We start from the raw sequence: 26,016 nt of genomic DNA on the forward strand, positions 1-26,016 counted from the left end.
TTTTAACCTTTCTTTGTAGAATCGGGGGGTTTGAACCTTTTTTTTTTCTCTTTTTTTTTTTTTAAAAAAAAAAAAAAAAAAAAAAGTCCCTGGACAGTCTGATGCTGCTTCCATTTCTTACCCACAAAGAATGAACTCCATTTCTCTCTCAGTGTAAAATATTTTTGGTTGAGACCAATTTGCCTTTTGAGGAAGAGTGTGGGCGGAGGTTCTAGGAGTGGAATGTATTGTCCTTGCCCTGTGTTGTGGTAGCTATTGGAAACTTGCTGTGGAATGGGATGTTTCTGTGGTTTCGAATGACCTTTGGATATGGCAAGCTATTGAAAGCCCTAGCGGCAAGGTCAGCCTTGGCATGCACCCCATCTCGGAATTAGGCACAAATAGAAAAGACCATTTCTGGGCTTTTCCTTATATTTGTATCCCTGCGACCTGACCATTTGGCTGGCATTTCCTTTGAATATTTTATTATCTGCTTGGTTTATAATGAAGACCACCCACCTGATTTCAGCTGCTGACTTTTTTTCCTGCCTTTTTATTCCCTCAAGCCCACAGTGCATGTGTATTCATGTTTGTGCTTTCCATTCACGGAGACCTCCAGCTGGGAAAATATAGTGTGTACAATACTCTCTGCCTTCAGCTGACATTGCTCATAAATTGCAACAGAAACACTGCTATCAGCAGCTTAATAGCAGGTAGAATACAGCTCTACATATCAAGTCTCAGCAGGATACAGAAACTATGGTTACCAAATTTCCAAAGGCGCGGGGGAGGGGGTCGAAAGTTTTCCATGTAAGAATAACCGAAACACCATTGAAAATTGGTTCACTGGTGGTGGCTTTCTGCAAAGGACTTAGACTGACTCAGGGGGCCGCTCCACTGATACTTTTTGCTGAATTGTTTTTTCTGAAGACCTCACAGGAGGTTTTTGTGGTGGACAGGCTAGAAAAGGCAAGCTGGTTCCCTTCTCCTCCTGCCGCGTTCTCTCCTTTTCTAGCCTTTTAAAAGAGAAGGCCTTTGATAGATGCAGTGAAAAGGGTGCTGGTTACCATTCTCAAGGTGGGTGGTTAGGAGGTGCAAGGTGTGCTGTTGTACACCCACACCTTCCCACACAGGCTTTCAGCAGGGCACCATTCCTAGCAGTGTGTGGAAAGCTGACATTGCTGTTCATTTCATCTCAGCACTGCAGTTAATCATGCACTGCAACCTGTCCAATTGTTCAGCTCTGGCAAAAGCGCATAAATAGCCAACACATCAAGATGTTAATAGTTTAGGCTCTGGGGCTGGGGAAATGGCTCAGTGATTTAGAGTGTTTGCTGTACAAGCATGAGGACCTGAGATTGAATCCTTAGTACCCACATGAAAAAGTTGGGCATGAGGCCAGTGAGATGACTCAAGTATGCAAAGGTGCTTGTTGCCAAGCCTGACAACCAGAGTTCCACCCCCAGGGCCCCCATGGTGGAAGGAGACAGCTGCCTCCCTAAAGCTGTCCCCTGACCCTCACTGTGAGCACTGTGGCACACATGCTTCCCCAACACATAAGACATTGTATGTTCTCCTCTGGCCTATGTGAATGCAGGTGCTTGTGTCCATGCACACACACACACACACACACACACACACACACACACACAGAGCACTTACACCATGCATAAATACCACAAACACCCTACACTCACATGAATACCCACACATTGTGTTTGTATGTGTGTGTAAATATATGTAAACATATACATATATGTTCCGATGTGAACATAGACATGCTATATATGATACATTATATTTAAAAAGTGGGGTGGGGGCAAATGTGGTGCACAACTTTAATCCCAGCACTTGGAAAGCAGAGGCAGGCAGACCTCTATGAGATTGAGGCAAGTTCCAGGCCAGCTGGGGCTACAAGGAGACCCTGTCTCAGAAAACAAACAAAAACTTGGTGGGGCGGGGGGGGGTCAGAGATAAAAGAGACAGCAGCTGTCATATAAGAATTTCTGGGACTTTATCTTGGTCAGATTATATTAATATTTTTGAAAAGTTCCACATCCCCCTCTATGAAGAAAGAATGGCTGCAGCTAGGGCACCTTCAGTGAAAAGCCATGGTCCAACTCTGCCTCTCCCCAGAAGAGATTAGTGTGGATGGTGGGATAATTCTCTCTTTAAATCAAGTGAAGCTGCTGTATTAACACTCCTGTCAAAGGGCTCAGGCAGATAAAAGTTCTCAGCCTCCTTTAAGGCTCCTTAGTAAATTTTTCCAAGGGGATAGCAACGCAGATCCTACGCCCGTCCTCAGGAACGTCAGAAAGGAATCCATCAAAGTCAAGTTTCTCCATTTCTTTCCTGGAAAAGTCCAGCACTAGTATGTGTGCCTTATTTTATGTGCTATACATTTTTCTTCCAAAACTGTTAGCCTGTGAATCTTGTAAGAGCACATTAGATCCTTGGATAGAGCTAGCAATTAGTATTTTTAATAAACACTCAGGAGGACAGTTAGCAGCTGGTGAGTTTGGGCATGGAGGAAAGAAGGGATTCACATTCCTTGTATTCCTTCCAAGGATTCAGGCTTGGTAATCTACCACTTTTCTTCAGAAAAGGAACCCTGATTCTTACCATGTAGGAAGAGAGAGAGCCTTGCAGCCTAGAACATTCACTCCATTATTGGAGTGTTGACACTCCATTAGGCTTGGCCATTGTGTACTTCCCACTGTCCCTGCCAGCTCCACCCTCCCCATCAGAGCAGGAGCAGGCCCATGGCTTATCACCATTCTGAGAATACCTCTGCTTCTATTTTTGGAAAACATACAGAGTATACCCATGAGGATGTGTTCCTCACCTTTTAGCCATCAGTGGCTACCTTCTGAGTGTTTTGAGAAATGAAGCTCACAAGGTGAGTTAGATAGACTGTTTCCTAATGTGATTTCTGACGGCAGGTCAATGAGTCACAAGCTGCTTCCTGGCTTCCTTCCACTGCTCTGAAATGTCTGTGGTCACAGTTAATGGAGGTAGTTCTGTCCCTCAGAACTTTATCAGTTTTTTCATTAGTTTGTTTCTTGGCAACTAAACTAGACTTTAAACAGCTTGAATTTTGTAGTTTATTCTTTTTAAAAAATATTTTATTTTTCTTTTATGTGTATGTGTGCATTGCTTGCATGTATGTAAGTGTGCCCATGTTGTGCAGTGCCCACCAAGGCCAAAAGAAGGTGTCAGATCCCCTCGGGATGGAGTTAAGGACAGTTATTAGCTGTCATGTGGGTGCTGGGAACCAAACCCAGGTCCTCTGCAAGAGCAGTCCCTCCAGTCACCATTGTTCTTTACAACAGTCAATTCTTTTAAATCATTTTATATGCCATAAATTTGATATAATCCTATTTAACTTTAGTTTCCTTGCTAATTGGGCCAAGAAATTGAGGATTATGTGAAGAATATTGTACCACGAAGTACCATAGGACTCTGTGATTGCCGAATGCACTGCACTACCCAAGGGGTTGCCTGGTTTATGGGGGCTTAGTATGGAATCCAGGGCCGCATCTACGCTAGGCAAACACTTTGCCAACTGAGCCATATCCTCAGCACAAGAAGTCTTTTCTTGATTCTCCTGTTCTCCAAAGCAATTTCTAATCATAGTGTGTTAGCTTCACTGAGGCAGAATTCTTGCATGCTCCCGACTGTGGGTCAGGCCTCTGTGGTAGTCTTTAAGGAAGCCTCATGCTCTAGAAGCATCAAGAACTCTAGAAATGCATGCTTTGCTCATGAAGCCATGTGGGGAAAAGGACCACTGGGGAGGAGGAAAGTTGGAGTCTGTTTTGTGGTCTTGACCCTGGTTTTAACACTGTTTTCATTAGTCTTGGGAGCCAAGACTAACTATTTAAACTTCCTGGGCTTTTAATGATTTTCCTTCCTAATAAAACTCTCTAAGATGCTCTTGTGCTTGAAAATTACATGGGTCTTTGTTTATTTGTTAATTTGTTTTGTGAGACTCTGTATATGATTTCATGAGGCTTACTGACCTAGTTGTAAGTAGGTAGCACCCTAGCAAGCCAGGGTGGAGGGGCCAAGCGTTTGAGTGGAAGGTTGGGAATGTTGTTTACTATCTTTGTGTCAGTATCTTCTATATGGAAAACAAACTGGGCAGTTGTCACAGACTGGAGTCTGCCCCGGAGTTCCATTTCCCACTCCTACAGCTTTCTACTGTTTTTCGTCCTTCAGTTGTGAAATGGTAATAATGTAAGACTCTCCTTTTCAGTGGTTAGCAGGATTAAATCAATATTTACAAATCATTTTGATTTTTTAAATTTAATTTTATTATATATGTATGAGTGTTTTGCTTGCATGAATGTAAGTGCACCCATGTTGTGCAGTGCCCACGGAGGCCAAAAGAGGGTGTCAGATCCCCTGGGACTGGAGGTAAGGACAGTTATTAGCTGTTGTGTGGGTGCTGGGAACCAAGCCCAGGTCCTCTGCAAGAGCAGCTAGTGCTCTTAAGCTCTGAACTGTCTCTCCAGCCCCTATAAAACATTTTGAATGGCATCTAACACACAGTCAGCAATTTAAGCCCTTTGTTAAACTAAACAAAAAAGTTCATTTCCCAGTGTTGTATATGTTAATATTTATTCTAGAAATAGTCAAAGGTGCTCTTCATTACCCAGCCAATGTGTTCACTGTACTTGGATTTCCTTCAACGCCTTATTACAGTGACTAAGACGACATGCAGCTCTTACTGAGGTAACTAACAATGGTGGTAAATGCTGCCGTGTACTGGCATCCACCAAGGTGAGGAGAAGGAGAAGCTGTGGTCAGGGTAACTTGGTGGTTGACATACAGGAAACACGGCTTGTTCCAGGACAGCCCAGGTCCATTGGTTGTCAGATTAAGCTATTCTCTGGAGTCAGAGGGAATGTAAATTTCAAGGAAGCATGTGATTGTGAACATGCTTGATATGTAATTTCTTTGTTAAAAAAAAAAAAAGAAAAAAACAAAATGTTTTAAACTCTTCCTATCTCTTCTGCCAAATCATCTTCTAAATGCATGCCAATAAATCGCTTTCATTGCTTTCATGTAATGAATGTATTCTGCTTGTGAGTACAGCCCAAGCAGAAGTTATTGTACAGGGTTGGTCCTAACTACCTCATGCATTCAGGTTCAGGAAGTTCATTTTTACTTTGAAGTGAATTAAGTAAAGGAAGTTTACATTTCTGTAATCTGCTATAAAGAAGATATGGTAGGATTGACCAGACTTAACTAATGTTGACTATCAACATTTACATTATTGTTGCTATTGGAACTGTTTTTGATAATAGCAATTATTAGCACTTAAAATTATTCTTAATATTTTCTGTGACACATTCTTGAATACTGGGGTTTCTATATATTTACCATTTCTATTTTTAAATATGTCTCAATGTAAATATATATACATTTAATTAATTAGTATTAAGTATTAGAGGCCACACAATTTGTTGAACAGATCTCTCTCTCTCTCTCTCTCTCTCTCACACACACACACACACACACACAGAGCAAACCTAATTTGTATATTTGGGTCATAAAGAGAATAGTCACAATGAGTTACCAGTTTCTGTGGGAAAATGTGCCTTTACTATATATCATGTAGACAAGAGTATTAGAGTTAATTTTTTCCATGTCTTTCCCCTATATTAGGGGTCAGGTACATGGTTCCTGATAGTGTAATCACTTGGTGTTTAAAAAAGAAACTATTGTGTATATTATTTGGAGAGCACATGTACCCAGAAACATGTTGTGAAGGAAATTATCAACCTGTGTTTCAACTGGCATCAAGAAATACCTATTAGAGGTCACAGCCACCTGTCGAGGACAAGCGATGGCTGTGCTCACTTCACACAAAGCATACAAGGCACCTTTGCCAACCCTGGTCCTGACAGGAAAGCATCTCGAGTTGTCCCCCAACGTGGAGGATCATGAACGTGCCTTTACATTGCTGAGCAACAAGTTAGATAGTTTCTTGTCTCCTTGAAACCTGTTTCTGCCGATCACACACAGAGATGGAAACCATGACTTTTGAAGATTTACATTCAGCAAATCAAATTTATGTTCCCTGAAAGGCAAAGAAGGCTGTCATTTCATGCTTCCTGACCTTCATTGTCTCTTTTTCTTTGGTACATACAGGCAGCCTAGTAGGCTCAAACACGTGCTCATTATGGAGATGGCGCTTTCTGCTCTGTCAACTTTGTTTTAGAAAAGCTCTGTTTTCTTTATTGCCTTTATCTACTACATCTGTAAAATTTATTTAAGCAATGATAGGTCTCTCTTTGGGACCCCGGTTCTGAGAGAATCACCACTGGCAGCCTATTGGGAGGAGATTTGTTGGATATGACTGTTCATTACATTGTAAGGAGTAGTGGGAGAGGCCAACAGTCTGCATCTACCATGGCTGGGTGGGTTATGGTCTGTGTTTAGCGCTTCCGCGTCAGGTGAACAACAAATGTACCTCATCAATTGCTTTTGTAATTGTTCAATAAAAGTGGATGGCTTTTGAAATCCCAGAGGAAGATTCCTGGCTTCTTTAACTTGCAAAATTACTCATTCCACACAAAATTCTATTAAAACAGGAAGATCCATAAAGCCAAGTTGTTTATAACTATGTTGTTATCAGATTGCTCTAGAAGTGGAAGGTGCTCTTCAGGTGGCTGTCCTCTGAGGAGGGTTATTTATCTATATAACATCGGCAACTAACAGTTTTCAGGTTTACAGCTTTTGTTTCTGACTTTCATTTTAATATTTCCTTTTCCTTTTTTCCAAATTTGGTAAGTGCTCCCTCTTTACTAACATTTAAAAAGACATGGTGCTTAGTCAACCAGGAGAAAATGGCCAGTACACAACAGGCACCCTGGATCTCATGGGCAAGTGTTTTGGTAGAAACAACCCAGGAATATTTAGACATTCTCATGGTATTTTGGGAAAGGCTTCCTGGAGTTCAATGCACCTGAACTTGAACTGGAAAAATCAGATAAGGCAAGGTGGGCCATAGTTCCCTAAGCACTAGGTAGGAACAACATGTGAACTATGACGAGCTGGGTCCCAGGGAAAGTTTCAAAGCACCTTGTAGTGTGAGGCAGTGGAAGGGTAAGTGGTAACTCCAGAAATTTAACCAAAGCCTGGTGTTGGACCACTATATGAATAGAGAGGAGATGGCCTTAGGGATTATGAAGCACAGCCTGAGGACAACTGATGTTGAGAGATTAAGCTGAGGGAGAAGCATGGGACAGTGGCCTGTGACTCCTTTGAAATACAGCCCAAACCTTAAGAAGTTAGATAGTCTAGTCCACAGTTCTAGATCACATACCTCAGTTTTTGTATTACCATCTAAGCACTTAAACATAAATGTAGAAGGGTTTGGTGATTCTATACTTCACACAAGCATGATTTTTCTTTGGCAAGGTGCAATATGAGAGAAAAAGGGCAGTTTAAGCAATGACTGTGAGAACCATTGGGAGTCAGTGAGCATTTAACAGCTGCTCTGGGGTGGGAGCCACAGAGCAAAAGCCCTTCTGTGTTGTACTTGCTGCTCCTTGTTCTGTGTGCAGACCACCACAGTGGTCAGTTTCAGGTTTTCAAGGTGATGCCATTGAAGCCGGAGTTGAGGAGAGATATGTGCATCTGCAGTGCCTGTTTCTGGCTCACCCCTGGTCATCACAGAGGTAGCCTTGCTTACCTTTGTGAGACCCCATCCATCCATTCATTCATTCATTCTGTGACCCATCCAGCGCAAGTTTCCCAAGAGTGATCCATGTGTTTATTTTCCTTCTTTAGCCCTGGCAACAGAAATGTAAATGTCTGATATGTAATATAATGTTTTATTAATTTTAAGTTGCCTTTCTGAAGGACCGACTCTTACTAATTAGGGAGGTGCCCTCAAGGCCTAACGAGCTCCTACAGTCTTCGTGTCTTCCTTACTTTTAACACAACAACCCCTAAATTTGGAGAGGCGCCTTCAAACTCTAGTACTCTTCTTTCTGATGCCATGTTTGCCAACGCAACATTTATCATTTGTTAAGGGGCTTGAAACATCTACAGCTTTTGGTATCTGTGGCAGAGGAGGGGTCTGTGCTGAAACCAGTCCCTCACAGACCCCAAGAGATGACTGTCCATTTGAACTTCATTTAGGCAGTTACTTTTGAATATTCTGCTTGTTTGTTCTTCGATTTTTTTTTTTCCTAACTTATTTCTGGTCCACAAAAGATAGGACTTTTCAAAAACAAACAAACAAACAAACAAAAAAAAAAAAACAGACCACACAGTCCATCTCATTTTGAATGCTTCACAAAATATATTTTTGGCCTTTGGAGCCCATTATATTTGTGAGTTTAATCGGCTATGATAGTGCATACTTTGTGGTTTAAACATAAGGATTTAAAAACACATTTATACTACAGATACAAGACTGTGATTTCAAGAGAAAGGATTAGCTGCAAATCTGAGTTTTCCTTGATCTTGTTTTCTTTAGTGTTCAAGATGAGTGGAACTCAGTGGCACCAGAAAATGTAACTAGCCACACTAGTGGCTTATCAGATCAATAACTTGTGTTCTTTCCTTAAGCAGCACCTTTTTAGACGGTCCATTCGATTTAGGACCCCTGTCATTTGTCACATGTTATCAGCACACCTGTGGAGCAGAATTTGAAATGACAATGAGAAGATGGCTTTCCTGGAAAGAGGAAAAGTGTGCACTGATTCCAATGTGCCAGTTTGTACTCTGGAAAACACTGCATGAAGTAGCATACTTCCTGGCCTAAATGGCAACAGTTTTTGTGGTCAAGAAAATTCTTAATCAATGGGACTGAAGAGATGGCTCAGTGGTTAAGAGCACTGGCTGCTCTTGCAGAGGACCCAGGTTCAGTTCCCACCAAGCACAATGGCAGCTAAGAACCATCCATAACTCTAGTTCCAGGGGCTCTGATAGTCTCTTCTGGACTCTTCAGGCATTGTATGTATGACACAGATGCACTTATACACATTCAGGCAAAATACTCATACACATAAAGTCTAAATAATTTAAACATTTAAAATTTTAATTTAAAATTCTTAGTCAAAAGTATGATTTAGTTTTGTGCTTTTTTGTTTTTTTTCTGTATCAAAAGTGATTTTCCAAAATGTCAATGTCTGATTTCTCCCACAGATTTTGTCCCCTTGTCCCACTTTCAACAGCAAGGGGTATTTGGTGGGGCTATGGCAGGTCTGGTAGGGAGGGCCCAGGTACAGTGGCTACCAGGCCTGGTTTGGCCAAGATGCCAGAGGAAGCAGACCATGCAGGGCTATCCTATTTAGGTAAGAAGAGATAATAATTCTTTTGATAGTTGTCTTGTGTTTTTTGTTTTTTTTTAGGAGTTTTTGTTTGTTTGTTTGTTTCTTCTGTTGTTTTCTTTCAAAGAAAGCCAGTAAGTCTTTGGACAAGTAACTGTTCAACAACTTTAGAATGCGGGACTCCTCAAACCAAGTTGGCGTACTCTTCACTCTAAGGCCTTCAGTCTGTTGCTGACTGCTCACAAGTACATCTACCAGTTTCCACCGAAAGATCTTTAGTTATTGTAAGCAAGGGACATCAGAAGGAAAAACGACATCTGCACCTCATCACTTCAGCACACATTTTCCTGTCCTGTGTACCAGGCCGTACAGCTATTGATTATGAACACAAAAAGCCAAAACCTTATTTATGCTCCGTGTGCCTGCCAGCTCCCCAGTGTTAGCACTGCCTAGCCAAACATCCTGTTTGCAATGATACTCACTTTAGCAGTTCAGGATAGAAATCAGATTTTTGCCTAGGGTGTTTGCGTGTGTGTGTGTGTGTGTGTGTGTGTGTGTGTGTGTGTGTGTGTGTGTATGTGTGTGTGTGTGTTAAGTTTTGACAGAAGTACAAGGCAACTTGGGAAGAGGTTGAAATGTTTAGTCAGGTCTTCTTTCAGTGCAAGAGGTATATAAAAACACATCCTGATGATGAGCACCAATTAACAGTGCATTACTTTCTGGAAAAGACTTGAAGTCTGTTGCCCTGCAGGTCAGAGTCAATAAAGACTGAGTTACTAACAATAGCCTTTCTCTCTGACTGAATCCTTGGACTTAACCCTAACTTCATCAGACCAGAGAAGAAGAGAATAATGAGAACAATAGGAGTCTTGGAGGTTGCCTTGAGTCTAATGCACAGAGGCTGTAAAACCTGTCAGAGAGCTTGATTGATTTGCTTGCAGGCCTTAGTCTCCAGTGCAAAGGACTAATGTTTCTGCCTCTTCTGAGAGGGCTGATATGCCACCTGGGGTCAAAACTTATCAGCCTGTGGGGCTAATGTTTCAGATGAGGCCAAAGTGCAGTCAATAATTTATACGAAAATTTGTGCTTAGGTTCCTAAGGAAAGCAGGTTTTGACTTGAATTCCTTCCTGAGTCCAGAAAGAAGTCTGAATGAATTTCACGGCTTCCTGCCAACACCATTGCTGGGAGTGTTTGATAGCATTGAAGACAAACTTGAATCAAAGAAGAAAATTAAAGTCATGGTAGAATATTTACTTAGCAATCAGCAAGGAGGCCCAATTTTAGGAGTGTCAGAATTGCTCAATGAAATGGGTAAAGGAAGCATCAGCAATTTTGAATTTATTAAAAACCCAAATCACCCCTAGAATGTAATAACCAGGCAGGGTGAAATCATAGTGATGGACAGTTCTGTGTCCATGGGGAGCTCTGACACGCAGGTTCTAAGGTCAAGGTTCAGGGTACTGGCAACTCAGAAAGGTTAGGCAGTACCAAGGACTGGGAGAGAGACCAACCATAAGAGAAAGGGGCTAGATTTCATTTAGGCATCTGAAAACCCTGTCTGGTTTGCAGCGAACCAGAATGCAGAATTAGCCTCCACAGTGTGTATGACCAGAGCACCCCAGTGTCTGTGTGTTCACACAGCATACAGGATAGTGAGGCAGTGACATGGAGCAGGGCTGGTCAATCAATAACCAGCCAAGTTCTGTTCTCCTCCAGCAAAATGAGGACTTCGCCCCAGTAAGTGCTAACAAAGGCCCTTTACCTTCTCCCTGCTCTAGAAGAGCACTATTAGTCACACTTCATTAGGCTTGTTTACAGAAAAGAGCAGGTCTCTAAGCAGGGTATTGAAATACTTGTAACTCCACTGGGCCTTTTCCCCCCCTCCCTGGAAGATAAGAACTTTGGAATGTGGGGTGGGGGAAGATGTGAAGGGGCTTGTGACCATTGTCAAGAAAACTGGTTTGTTCTGATGGGAATTGGTAAAATGAGCTGGCATTTATTTAACCTGCTGTTGAGGAGGGGGCTGAGCCCTTCCCCCTCAACAAGGCCCTGGACACTGCTGTCCTCACTAGAAAACTTTAATTTTGCTTTTTATAATCTAGAAAAAATGGTGTTTTCCTTAAAACTTGAAATGAACCTTCCTTACCCTTACAAAAAAGTGCAAAGAGGAGACTTTGAAGCCGTATTTCTTATTTTACCTTATTATTGAGCAGTCACATGAGGAAATGTTTGCTTTAAACAATGAACGGATTGTTAGGAAAGAAAACTTCATATTGGTTGAGATTAGCAGTGTGTGTAAAAGCAATAAAAGAAGATTGGAATGTGCCACCCTTAAGATTTTAAAAGCTAGATAAGTCACATCTGCAGCCCTCTTGGTCACCAGGAACATCCAGGCTAATTGATAAAGCAGTGTCTGATTCATGGTAAAGGAATGCAGGGAGACTTGCATTCTTAGTGTGGAATGTCTCTAATTTGACATCTCCCTCCATTCCTCGGTTGTGCCCTGAGTTACAAGAGAGTTTAAAAACTGTGGGGGTGACTATGCCCATGTGAAATGCTTCACATAAATCACATGACATTTAATAATTGCTGATTAATAAAGGACGAAACTAGGCTCTGGAAAGTTTGGATGAGTTCCAGAGCGGACTGAGAAGCAGGAGTGTCAGTCTCCATTGCTATGTTTGCAAGGGCAGAGGAATGCCTCTCACCATCCCTCTTCTTCTCCCAGCCTAGTCTCCAAAATTCACTGCAGTTCACATTTGGTTAGGGTTCATTCCTTCATCTCTCCCCATTACTTTTTCAGACTGAGTTATATTATGTGACTTCACTACCAGTGACCTGCTCCCATGATGCTGTGGGGCAAGACCACTCAAAGTGGGAACAGCCTGGTTGAAAGTCTCCATCAGCCTTCCAGTTCCTTAATTGGGAGGGTGCCAGAGTCCAATTTATCTGACATCTTGTTCTTTATTTCCTTTCTAGAATGGCCAAGATGGTGACTTTCTGCAGTGTGCAATATTTACCTTACCTCTTTGTGTGCTTTATGCCTGCACAATCAACGCCCCCCACACACACACCACAGTTAAGAGAGGCAGTAGTTCCCTGTTTGAACTGCTGCTGTAAATTGCTATTTTAAATTTCAGCGAGTGGAATAATAGCAGAGTGATCATCTCCACCAAATGTTGTTGGCCTGTGTAAAGACTGGCTCCTTCCCGAGGCTTTATGATTTACAGAGGACCCAGCTGGTGGGCAGAAGAGCTGTAGGAATTCATGCTCTCCTGGGCCTGGTGAGCTAGAGATGAAAAGGGCCCAGAGCTGGCACAAAAGCAAATAAGCGCTCTGACTTTAAATAAAGCATCATAATTTACAGGAATCCTGGCTCTTCAGTCCCCGCGAGATATACGGATCAGTAGCAGCTTTTTGATGTGGAGTGTAATTGTCAATTGGTTCCCACTGTCTCCTTATAACTGAAGACTGGGGATGGTAAAAAATTAACACACAGTCCTACAATCTAGAATGTGTTACACATATTTTGACAAGCATATCAACAGCATTTAAACCTGAAACTCTGGTCCTGATTTAGGAGAGCACGTGGGTTTTGAGACCGGCCGGGTGATTAGAGGTTCCAGACCCTCACCTGCCCTTTTCCTTACCTACCGGCATCCTGAAGTACGTGAGGGCTTTCCATCCTCACATCTTACAGCCTTTGCATCTTTCCATTTTCATTAATCTCTATAATTGCTTTGTCTTTCCTCTCAGTCTCTCTCCCTGCTGCCTGATACAGAAAATGGGCAAAAGACAGCTATCTGTTACAAGACTTCAGAGTCACAGTATTTTTTACCCTTTTTCCTGCCTTGAGCTCCCGAGGACCTTCCTTTGGGAGGGAACCTCATGGAGGGGGGATTTTTGTTATTGTTTTGTTTGAGACAGCGTCTCGCTGTAGCTCTAGTTGGCCTGGAACTTGCTATGTCTACCAGGTTGGCTTCAATCCACCTGCCTCTGCCTTCTGAGTGCTGAGATTAAAGGCATGTACCCTTGGGGATAATGTGTTTCTGTCAATGTCCTCTTTGTCCATTTTCCCAGCTGAAGTAAGGACTGCACAGAGAGTTTGGGTAAGGATTTGGAGCTATGGGAGTGATGATTTGAAAGTCTGTGTCCTTGCAGTTACCTGTCTTCAGGGAGGGAGGGTAGGGTGTTTTGCTCTCACAGAGTCCAGGGTTACCTGTGCACAATCTTTGTCCTAAAACAACACTCTTAAAAAGGAATTATTCTCAGGAGGTAATACAATAAGAACAGAATCATTATCATGGCTCTTAGTAAGCCTAGTTCAACATATTTATAAAATACCTTTCTCACATTTTTTGATGTTTTTATTTAAAAGGAAAAAAATATTTCCTAATAAAAACTGGTGAGAAAGGAATGGGGGTTGGGAGTTGTTTCTTGTAAGAGTCCTCTCTGAAGAATGGGAGCAGGAGGCGTTGAGAAACCATTCTCTTCCTCTAACCCTGAATAGGAAACCATGCTTTTAAAAAGGAAACCGGTATAAGAAGAGTGCACTAGAATTCATCCTGGAAACTCAGGTTTCAAATAAACCAAGAAGTGTCAATCATAGAACCAGACATCAGGAATCAGGGTGGCTCTGGTCCCCAAGATGGCAGCTCCTGGGGAAGTGGTTATGTCCTGGGACATTTGCTCCAAGGCAAGGAATGAAGCCTCTATGTACAAATGTATACATACACACAATATGTATGACATTCTCTTGTTCAGTTTATGCATTTAGGTCACTCTGCACGTCTCTCTCAGAAGACGCACCCCTCCTCCATGTCCCCTGTGCCTCTTTGTCCTTTCTTACCCACTGTGTATTGACTGTGTCTTGTTGGACCATGGCCTACAGGAGTTGGCCTTCTATGGAGCCCATTGAAGTGTTCTCCTGGCTTGTTGCTTTTGTAGAAACTAGCTCAGGAAATGCCCTCCTTCCTGCTCCCTACACTGTCATATCATCCCTAAACTGAGACTCTGGACACTTTAGCAGAAACTGTTAGAGGAACTGCTGAAGCAATAAAGGGAGATGTGATAATGTGATTGGTGCTGTTGGAGGAACAGGAAATGTTCTCTAAAACCAGCTTCAAGCTGCCAGTGGCAGTGCAGATTTAGGGTTTGTAGGTCTGCGTAATTAAAAGCAAAGGTTTTTGTTACTGATTATGTTCAGTTGTTTTTCTGAAGATCTCCACCCGATACTTTTTTGAAATGCTCTTCATTACCTTAAAGGCATGTTATAAAGGCTGTGATATTTTGTACATAGGAAACCTGCTTGCTAGAACACATTCTGGTTTAAAACAACTAAAACATCTTTTTCTGCAGGTAACAGGAATTTATCTCCAATGATCTGTTTTAATATGGTGTTGTCTGTTTGCTTGTTTTTGAGACAGAGGCTCTTGTAGCCCAGGCTGGTCTTGAACTGCTGACCCTCCTGCCACTGGTTCATGGATGGTGGGATTATAGTCATATGCTACCCCTACCTAACATTGATCTGATTTTTTTTTTATTATGTCTTGGGCTGTCACGATTTTCATCAGTGTTTCTACTTGTATGGTACTTGACCAGTGGAAATTTTGTCCCCATCGTCACATGCAGCAGGGTCCCATGCAAATATGTAGACCTGCCTTTTAGCAGTGCCTGACAAAATCCTGATTTCTGCTCCCCGCACTTCCCCACTATGCTTTTGAGCAGGCCATTGCAGTCTGTAGAAGTGGGAGAGGGTAACCTTCCTGGGGAAGGGAGGAAAAGAAAACCAACAGGAGCTTCTTTTAGCTGACCAGTCAACTGGATATTGACCACCTGTCTTCATGGGAAAGAAATGGATGGCAGTGAATAAGCGAGAGTCTAGTTTTCCAAGAAGCTCAATGATTTTCCCAAATCAATACAGCTCATCGGGCCTCAGAACAAAGGCTGCAGGGAGGTGACAGTGATGGAAGTGGCTCTGTGTTCTTTTGTGTATTAAACTATAAGGCCGTAGGGAAGCAAGGCGTCTTTAGTTGTGGGGGGTTTTTGTTTGGTTTTTGTTGTTGTTGTTTTGTTTTGTTTTTAAAGCTTTAGTCAGTAGATTTAGAGGAGGGAAATCCTTTCAGATTTTAAAAAATCGACCGATATTGTTACAGATGCTCAAATAGTTTAAGAAGAAAATACCCTATATTTTAAAATGTAGAATGATGTTTTGTCTTTTCTTTATAGCATTGATTGTTTGTTTGTTTGTTTGTTTGTTTTTCCGTCTCATTACTTATGGTGTTGTTTAGAGGAACTAAAAAGAATACCTAGATGAACAGATCAACCCCTACCCAGTGGTCCTCATCGCACTCCCATAAGCAAACCCTGCTCCAGATTCCTGAAAGACCCTAACTGGAATGCGGAGCCAGCACCCAAAAGGTTATAATCAAGGAAGGTAGAAGGATGCTTATGGATTCCAGCCACAGACAGAGATCTATCCAGATCAGCAGAATCTAGCCCTTCTGTCCTTGAATCGTGATGTACACTGTGCTTTCAAAGGTAGTAAGTTGGCAGCAGAACTGCAGTCTGGGGTTTATGACTGGGGTGGCGGCATGCTAGGGCATAAAGTGTTTGATTACACTTCCTTTGTCAGCCCCGCCCCTCTCCCAAGCTCCATTGCCATACATTGTTTGTTCAGATAAAGCCCAATGTTCAGGGTGACTAATCGCAGCACTGTGTTCCAGATGGTTTGATTACAGGATGTGGTTAAAGTGACTCTTCAAACATTCAGCCCAGCAGTGGGGCTCTTCAAAAAAGACAGTTTCATGGTCATGTGACAACATTTACTTTCCTTGCCCTAGTTGCTCCACACATCCTTGGTGTAGATAATGGGAGAGTCACTTTGCTTTTTGGCTGGCAGGTACTTTATGGGCAAACATAATTATAAAATTAAAAATTTCCAATATAATTATAAAATTTATCTTTTGAAACAGAATCTGGCTGAAGGCGAGGTGCTCTGAAGCTAGAACAGTGAATGAAGCACTATGTCACTGTCAGCTTTGAAAAAATACCAGGATTAAATGCTTCAAAACAAAACCAACAAAACATTAGGGAAGTTCAGAACAAAGGGATGGTGATAAACCTCACCTTGTGCAATAGTCACACTGTGTACACTATCTACAGTATGGGAGCTTCATTCTTTACTCACGAAACCAGCATAATGTGGCATTTTTACTACCTTTGTTGTCTCACTAGAGAGAATAAATGAAAAGAGTGTGTATGTAAAATTTGCGAAGGAGTGTGGTACAAATGAGTTACAACTGAGTGTTATTAAAATCAGGTTTCTGTTTTCTGCCTGATTACACATCAAGTCCATCCAGATGTGGTAGTCTGAGTAAGAGTTCAAAAAACCCTCTGTCTGATTCCAAATTTGGCATTTGCAGTGCTTGGCGGCACCAAGAATGAGGTACTTTAAAGACTCTCGGATGGTCTTCAAACTGTACTATCAACAGAGTTGTGCTGATCCACTGGGGCATCGGCATTTGCCCAGTTCTGGAAGAAAACCGCTTCACAAATACTAGAAGTAATAATTCATAAGCCACATTTATAACCTCTGTAGAATCTCTCCAGAGAAAGTCTATCATCTATAAGCTAGTAAGAGATTGTGCTTACTGAAAAGTGTGTGACAGTGAAATCACTGAGTAGGACTCAATCAGGATCCATTCGGTTCCATAGTGTTCAGTGAGCTCGTGCTGTGAGGAAGATGCTATGTTTCTAAGGGCTGTGGGTGCAGACACTGCCCTTGATATTAAGGAGTGTTGTATTGTTGGAAGAGACCAGCTCACTGTGCATATGTGTATTGGGAAAAGTTAAAGGAACAGAGTATTAAGATTGGACATATAGCCTCAACCATGTTCAAATATAGTAAGAGTTTCTCACTTAAAGGACTGAGTTGAGTATTACTGGTGAGCAGAAATCTTCCTCACAACTCAAGATCCCACATGAGGGTGACTTTAACACCTTCAACTTGTGGCCTTCAAGGCCATTGCAGTCTTCCATTCCAGCCAAAAAGAAAGGAAAGGAACATACCCAGGACATAAGTGAGGGGCTTGTCCTTCACTCACTCTCCTTCAGTAGAATGCAGTCACAGTCATGGATGGGAAGCCAGAGAGTCTCTAGCTATGAACTGAGAAAGGATTCTAGTGGTTATCCTTCAGGGGAAAATCTGCCCGATCAGAGGCCCAGGAGAGAATGGCCGTTTGGAGGATACTGTGATCCTTGTATGAAGACAGATAGGAGTCTCATAGGAGATGGCTCTGGAATTTGTCCCAGTTTATTAGGAACTTTAACTTTCCTTGAGGATTTAGACTAAGACACACAAGATTTCTTTCAGATGTCTTAAAAATGTGTCATTAGGGCCAGTGTGATGGCTCAGCTGCTAAGCCTGATGACCTGCGCTAGATCTCTAGGACCCATATAGTGGAAGAAGGGAACCAACTCCAACAAGTTGGCCCTGGACCTCCAGAAGTGTGCTATAACGAGTGTTAATAAATACCCCAACTAAATAAATAAACAAATAAACAAATAGAAAGATGTAATAAACATTTTTTAAAGTGTGACATGAAGAACAGCTGAAGAAACTTGTCCTAAGCTGGAGGAACAAAAGGAGAGAGTCACCCAGAGGGGAGAGAATGCCAAGATGGTTTTGTCTTGCCAGAATGCAGACCTTCAGAAGAGGAAGAATGGAATGTTTCCTCCCAATAACAGAAGGCAGGGACAGGCATAAGGCATTCATAGGGAATTTTTGCTTAAGACAAGGAGTAAATTTACAGGATGGTTGGATGGCAACCAGGCAGTTCTAAATGGGTGCTGGTAAAAGCCTCTATCAATGGTGAGAACAGAGGGAAAAGGGACACACACACACACACACACACACACACACACACACACACATGAGTGTTGAGGGTTTTGTGCCACTGTTTGGCATCTTCATCCCATTTCATAGTTATTGCATCCTTGAGTCTCTTGCCCTTGCTTCAGGTACCCACCCATCACTGGTCCAGTGAGATGGAACCACATTTAGGATTGTTAGAATGAGAACCTGCTCATCTAAGACGACCTTCTGAGCAGGTCCTAGGAGAGAGCAGGAATCAGGCCACACCCAGGGTCTGGTCTAATGTGAGCCCAGTCTAGTCTAATGAAGAGTCTACTCTATAACTGTGACTAATGTGCAAAACTATGCTTCTACTTTTGACTTAAAATGTACACCTGTGTTGATTTTAAGAGTGCAGACTCTTAAAGGACAGAAGTTGAACAAGGTTCCAGCCAAAATATGATTGATTCAGTAGCACCAAGTAAGTGTCTAATATGGACCCAATACACATAATCACTGCTTGATAAGTCTAAGAAATAGAACTGGAATCCTTATGGGACCTCAGTGTGTGTGTGTGTGTGTGTAGAAATAAAGAGCTCTGGTTATAAAGTGCCATGCTTACATTAAATGTCTAGTAGGTAATATACCTTTGATGTGCCTCTTAGATTCTGAATCAGTATCTGCCAACAATGCAAAAACCAAAATCTTGTGCATATGTACTGTGTGCTTACATTTAATAATAGCATGTCTCAGGTATTTTTCAAACAGCTGTTGTTGGAAAGGATAATAAATTTGGTGACATCCTTGTGATTATGAATATGCAAAAGACTTGGAGGGAATGTTCCTAACTTGTAGGCCAGGTATTCTGAAAAATCAATGTGCTTTGAAAGACAAATTTTGGCCAGGCCTTTAGTCCCAGCACTTGGGAGGCAGAGGCAGGAGGATCTCTGTGAGTTCAAGGCCAGTCTGGGGCTACAGGGAGACCCTGTCTCAAAAAGAAAGAAGGAAAAAAAAAATTTTTGTGGGAATTAATGTGCATGCATGTCTAATTTACTTAAGTGACAAACATAACTTTAAGTCCAGAGTTATAAAATTCAAATCTGTACTTTTAGAGGACTAATTTTCATCTCTAGTTTCTATCACGATGCCTTTAACAAGTTATAATTTGCTTTATATGGGCCTGGGTTACAATGTTCAAAATTTTGACTTCAGCAAAGTGACAATTTACACATTTTGTTATATTTCTTTATTTTTTTGTATGTGGATGTGTGTGACAGCGCTGGCCTGCATAGAACTGGCTATTGTAGACGAGGTTGGCCTCAGACCACATATATCTGCCTGCCTCTGCCTCCCTATTGCTGGGATTAAGGGCCTGAGCCACCACTTTTAGAACTAAAACACTTGGGTTCTACTTGACCCTTCATAATCAGATGTTGGTTAAACATCTAACAAAGAAACAATACCCTGCAGTTCATAAAGGTACATTTTTAAATCCATCCTCCAACCTAGGGCTACAGACTTGTGCTTCCATTGACAGACACACGTGGGTTCTAGGCGTATTTAAACACCATGGCACTGGGAAGCGTCTTGTAACAAGTAAAGTCAATCTCAGGCCGGTGAATCTGATTAGCACTGCTTGATGGAGACTGTTAAAGTAGAGCATTTGTTGCGTTTTAAATGAAGGCTGCTTCTAGAAAAACAAGGTTGACTTAACGCAGGCCCTCTAATGTGGAAAGTGGGCCTTTATTTACAAGGTTTTGGATATTCTCCACTACCCCCCCCCACCCCCGGCCCAGTACAGACAACAAGGTCGCTCGTGTGGCTTCTAGGCAGTCCAGATGTGAACCGTTTTCATGTGGAAGTTGCAACTGTAGTTCAGCCTTTGTGACCGTTTCAACCTGTGGCCCCAGATAACCCACTGATTGATGGCTTGCAATTGGGTCCCTTCCTTCTCTTTGGCCCCAGTTATCCTGGCTGGGTTTTGAGGATTGGTTGTTGAAGGTTCTCTGCCCACTTGGTCTGCTAGCTGTGTGCAGCCGCGTGGCGGGGTTCGTGAACCGGGAGCACAGCACGGTCACCGTGACCGCAGATAGTTTCCAACTGCCTTGGCCTTGTTGGGGGCCCTGGCGTCCCTGCAGCCCTCCTGCCGCGGGGAGCATCCTTCCTCCACCTAGTCCCTCTCTCTCAGGCTGCTGCCTTCTGTGATCCGGCCAGCCGCCCTCGGTCCAGCCAATCAGACGCGAGCGTTCTCAGCAGGCGCTGGCCAATTGGCGGGCCGCATTTGCTGGAAACGCGAAACCCGTAGGGGAAAAGCAGTAACAAAAGCCTTTCACTGCAGACAAATGTTAAGTGTCTGTGCAGACTTTTCCTGTTTTTAATTTTATTACTGCAAGAATGGAGGGTTTGTTGTTTCTTTCATGTTTCCTTTCAAGCAATTTTAATTATACATTTGTGCTACATCAGGGACTCTGGAACGCAGTGATTTCAGCCTATTGCCTCTAAAGTGAAAATGCAGTAACCTTCTGGCAATACAGATACATTCCTGCACTGTAAATAGAGCTGACATGCTGAAGAATTTTAAGCAGCTGCAAAGGTCTTTGACACCACACACAGTGCCCCAGAGAGCAGATGATGAGAAAACCGGCACAGCCTTCCCCTAGCCTCCACGCCCACCCCCTCCTCTTTCCTGAAGGGATATGCTTGTAAATAATCCTTTCCTCCAATTGTCCTGTCTTGTGCAATTTTTGACCAAATGCCTAATTGCCATTGATTCTCGCCGCAATGTGATTTTTTTTTCCATACTCAATGGCTAAAAAATTTTTCCTGAGGGAATTACAAAGGAATCAGTCGTGATTTGAGGAAATGCTTGCTTTGCCTCTTCCTGGCTTTTCTTCTGCGGCTAGACTATTGTAGCAATAGTAGGCTGAATTTACAGTGAGTAAATCCAGCTGTCACGTAACTAATAGCAACCCAGACCATATGGGAAACAATTTTAAAATCTCTTTTTGAGACTTTTGAAAAGAAATCTTCCTTCCCCACTACTTGAGTCCCTCCTGACCATTCAGATATTTTACCTGCTGTTCAAAGGTTCCCAAGGAAAATAAAAAATAAGTCTTATTTTGTGAGATTTCTTTTCCTTAAAAAAAAAAAAAATCAGTTCAAAATGGCAGATCTTAGTGAACAAGCCAACCCTCAAAGACTTGGAGGACAGTTCTCTGGGAGTGGGAAGGATAGGTAGTAACGAAAACAAACGTTCTCATCAATTTTTTATTGATTAACCCTGTCTCAGAATCCAGCTTCTTTAAAGATATGCTTTAAAGAAGAGAATTTTTTAAGTGGCACTTTTCCTCAAGAGAAATGAACAGGATGTTATATTTTGTTTCTCAGTGACATCTGGTACACTAAGTGCACTTTAGTTTAGTAATTCACAAATGCGGAGCTAAATTAAATTGTCTGTCAGCAAAGCAGGGGGGTAAAGCAGGGTGGCTGGGGAGAAACCAGCCTATTGGTTTTGAGATTTCTCTTCTAACCCTCTGTGGCAAATGCTTACCAAAGTTGATTCTAAAGATCACCCAAGAGCAAATCTATTGTGCACATTTATTTTCTTAAGAGGGCTATTTTAAGAACCTTTAAAATGAGGTAGGATCAAACAGTGAAACAGCCTGTTCCAAAGCTGATTCAGTGAGTCCCAAGTCCTTTTTTTTCTGTACCTATTTTTATATATCTGTAAAATTTTTTCTTAATAAAAATAATTCATCATTGTTTTATATGGTTGAATTGGAAACCAAGCAGAGTCCTCTCAGTCATCCTTTGGTTTAAGCACTGGTAACTCATGCTTAGTTTATGTTGGCTGCCTGCCAAGCGAAAGCAATTATGTGTAATAATAGAAAAATTAAGAGGTGCGTGTTGCTGTTTTACAGCAGGACATGGCAAAAACCATTTCCTTCTGTCAGCAATATCTTGATCACACTCTCACACAGTCTCACCCTTTTGCAAGCACATATGCACATGTGCGTGTACACACACACACACACACACACACACACACACACATTTCCTGTGGGTTTTAACTTGAGGTCACTGAAACCAGAAAGAGGAAGGATGCAAACCACAGCTTTTGAAAGCAAAGTGAGAATAGAACTTTACTGGTTAAAAAAATAATAAATGAGGTGTAAATAAAATAATCAGTGTTAAATGTGTTCCTTTTTCACCTCCCACCCTCCACTGCAGGTGTTCTAGTGGTCAATGTCACGTGGAGAAACAAAACTTACGTGGGGACCCTACTGGACTGCACCAAGCACGACTGGGCCCCTCCCAGGTATGTACTCTTATTTCCCCCCACCTGTCTCCTTCCCCCATCCTGTCTTTTGCAAGGAAACTAGAGAGAGATTAATAATATATAAAACTCTTCCTGTAATTGAAGCCAGGCAAAGGGGAAACTAGCAGTGGAGGCCTGTGCACAGTAAAACACAGATGCTGGCTTTCTTTACCACCAGATCACTAGTCCTCCCATTCCCCTCTCTCCTTTGTTTTCTTCTTTATTTTTCCCAAAATGGGAATTTGAACTGACTGGAAGTAAGCTCTTGGAGCTGCTTTCCTTTGATTCTCCATGGCTGAATATAAGCCACTTGGTAGCCTATTCTTTGGCAGGTGTGTCAATACAAGAATAGACCTTCCCTCCCTCGGCCGCACCTGGCCCTCAAGCTGCCAAGGTGATGACTGCTCTTTGCTGCCTTGTGTCCCTTGGCTCTTTTGGAGATGCTCATGATGACATCCATTTCTTGCTTCCCTAGGTTTTGTGAATCTCCAACAAGTGACCTGGAGATGAGAGGGGGCCGGGGCAGAGGAAAGAGAGCCAGGTCTGCCGCTGTAGCCCCCGGCTCAGAGGCCAGCTTCACAGAGTCCAGAGGGGTGCAGAGCAAGAACAGAGGTGGTGCCAATGGGAAAGGGAGGCGTGGCAGCCTCAATGCCAGTGGAAGAAGGACACCCCCAAACTGTGCCGCGGAAGATATCAAAGCCAGCCCTTCCTCCACCAACAAAAGGAAGAACAAGCCTCCGATGGAGCTGGATCTGAACTCAAGTTCGGAGGACAATAAACCTGGGAAACGAGTCCGCACGAATTCTAGGAGCACTCCCACCACCCCGCAAGGGAAACCAGAGACTGCTTTTTTGGACCAAGGCTGCTCTTCTCCAGTGTTAATTGATTGTCCCCACCCAAACTGCAACAAAAAGTACAAGCACATAAATGGCCTGAGGTACCACCAGGCTCATGCACACTTAGACCCAGAAAACAAGCTAGAGTTTGAGCCTGACAGTGAGGACAAGATCTCGGACTGCGAGGAAGCCTTGAGTAACGTGGCCCTTGAGTGCAATGAACCGAGCACAAATGTGTCAGCTTATGACCAGGTGAAGGCACCTGGGTCTCCAGGGGCTGGGAACCCCCCTGGGACCCCCAAGGGAAAGAGAGAGCTGATGAGCAATGGCCCCGGTTCTGTCATAGGGTCAAAAGCTGGGAAGAATTCTGGTAAAAAGAAGGGCCTTAACAATGAACTGAGCAACCTTCCTGTCATCTCCAACATGACAGCCACGTTAGACAGTTGCTCTGTGGCAGACAGCAGTTTAGCTGCCGAAATGCCCAAACTGGAAGCAGAAGGACTGATTGATAAGAAAAGTTTGGGGGATAAAGAAAAGGGCAAAAAAGCAAACAACTGCAAAATGGACAAAAACCTCTCAAAACTAAAAAGTGCTCGACCCATCGCTCCTGCCCCAGCCCCCACACCCCCACAGTTGATTGCTATTCCTACTACAGCCTTCACATCCACCACCTCGGGGTCCATACCCGGACTGCCCTCCCTTACAACCACTGTGGTTCAGTCTACACCAAAGAGTCCTCCATTGAAACCCATTCAACCAAAGCCCACAATTATGGGAGAGCCCATGACCGTGAACCCAGCTCTGGTGTCACTCAAAGACAAAAAGAAAAAGGAGAAAAGAAAGCTGAAGGACAAGGAAGGGAAAGAGACAGGGAGTCCCAAAATGGATGCTAAGGTGGGGAAGCTAGACGACGCCAAGGTGGCTGGCAAAGATTTATCTGGGCATTTTTTAAAGGACCATCTCAGTAAGAGTGAAGGGCTGGCCAATGGACTGTCGGAGTCTCAGGAGAGCCGCATGGCCAGCATCAAAGCTGAGGCTGATAAAGTTTACACATTCACGGACAACGCTCCCAGCCCTTCCATAGGGAGTGCCTCTCGGATGGAATGCAGCACGCTGGTGAATGGGCAGGCGTCGATGGCACCACTGCATGTCTTAACGCAGAATGGGGCTGAGGGTTCGGTGGTCAAGACCAACAGTCCAGCCTATTCTGACATATCTGATGCTGCTGATGATGGTGGTTCTGATAGCAGGTCAGAGGGCATGAGGTCAAAGGCCAGTTCCCCATCAGATATTGTTTCTAGTAAAGATGGTGTTGTGAAAGGACATTCTTCAAACCCAGCACAATCATCTCAACTGAAAGAGTCCCATTCTCCATATTACCATGGCTACGATCCTTATTATTCTCCAAGTTACATGCACCCGGGACAGGTTGGTGCCCCCGCAGCTGGCAATGGTGGGAGCACTCAAGGCATGAAGATCAAGAAAGAGTCAGAGGAAGATGCAGAGAAAAAAGACAAGGCAGAGCAGTTAGATTCTAAGAAAATGGACCATAACTCTTCATCCCTGCAGCCTCAGCACCAATCAGTCATCACACAGAGACACCCTGCCCTGGCTCAGTCACTTTATTATGGCCAGTATGCCTATGGGCTCTATATGGACCAGAAGTCTCTGATGGCCACCAGCCCTGCCTACAGACAGCAGTATGAGAAGTACTATGAGGACCAGAGGCTGGCAGAACAGAAAATGGCCCAGAGCGGGAGAGGAGACTGTGAAAGGAAGAGTGAGCTCCCCTTGAAAGAGCTGGGCAAGGAAGATAGTAAGCCGAAAAACATGCCATCGGCCACAATCTCAAAAGCTCCCTCTACTCCGGAGCCTAACAAAAACCATTCTAAACTAGGGCCATCAGTGCCTAATAAAACTGAGGAGACAGGTAAATCACAGCTTCTCTCCAATCACCAGCAGCAGCTTCAGGCCGACAGCTTCAAAGCTAAGCAGATGGAAAACCACCAGCTTATTAAGGAGGCTGTAGAAATGAAGTCTGTCATGGACTCTATGAAGCAGACAGGTGTAGACCCAACCTCGAGATTTAAACAAGTAAGATTATGGAGTGTGGCCCCAACAGACAGGGAGAAGTCCAGGTTCTGCGCATGCCTGGGTTTGATCTGCTAGACGTCTTAGATGGGAAGAAGCCATCGTCAGGGGGTTTTCCTCTTTCTTAAAAAGTATCTTTAAAGATTCTCTGGAGTTACTGTACACCTCTAAAATGTACAATGGTCACTGTTTACTTGTCATGGTGTGTAGCAAAGGGAACTCTGGACATGCGCTCTGTAGATGTGTGTGTTACATACCGTCATGTAAATCTGCAACTGACAAAATCCCTTAATTTCTTACCAGGCCTACAGTGAAGGATTCTGTTAAAAGGCTGCTGTAGTCCCTCAGTCTCTGAGATTTTCAAGGCCAGGCCCTAAAATATTTGTTGTTTTATGTTTCCAAATTTCTGGTAGCTTCTTCTAAGAATAAATATTAAAACTGGGTCTCTGAATGCCCATTTTCCATTCTTCTTTTTAATGAACTTTGAGGACCGGGTATCTTTCACATAGGGTCTGAGATGCCTAGATTTCTGTTTTATGCTGTTTAGTACCCAAAGCAGAGCTCAATGCCAAGGGTGTACAGGGAGGGACTCAGGAGGTCTTGGTGACAGGCCTCAGCAGTTCCCTCAGAGCCCCATGGTCAGCCAG

The 26,016-nt window shown here is 43.1% G+C and overlaps 1 protein-coding gene across 5 annotated transcripts in view; it reads left to right on the plus strand.

The window, feature by feature from the left end:
* The window catches only part of Znf608 (zinc finger protein 608), a 112,223-nt gene that overhangs the window by 77,018 nt on the left and 9,189 nt on the right, over positions 1-26,016 (plus strand). For all 5 annotated transcript variants that reach the window (XM_017799550.2, XM_008838720.3, XM_029566230.1 and 2 more), the window contains 2 exons: positions 22,355-22,442; positions 22,918-25,372. In XM_017799550.2, coding sequence (XP_017655039.1) covers positions 22,355-22,442; positions 22,918-25,372 — 2,543 coding nt within the window. The remainder of the gene's footprint in view (positions 1-22,354; positions 22,443-22,917; positions 25,373-26,016) is intronic.

The sequence above is a fragment of the Nannospalax galili genome, unplaced genomic scaffold (assembly GCF_000622305.1).
Source record: "Nannospalax galili isolate Female #2095 unplaced genomic scaffold, S.galili_v1.0 scaffold38, whole genome shotgun sequence".
NCBI classification, from domain to species: domain Eukaryota; kingdom Metazoa; phylum Chordata; class Mammalia; order Rodentia; family Spalacidae; genus Nannospalax; species Nannospalax galili.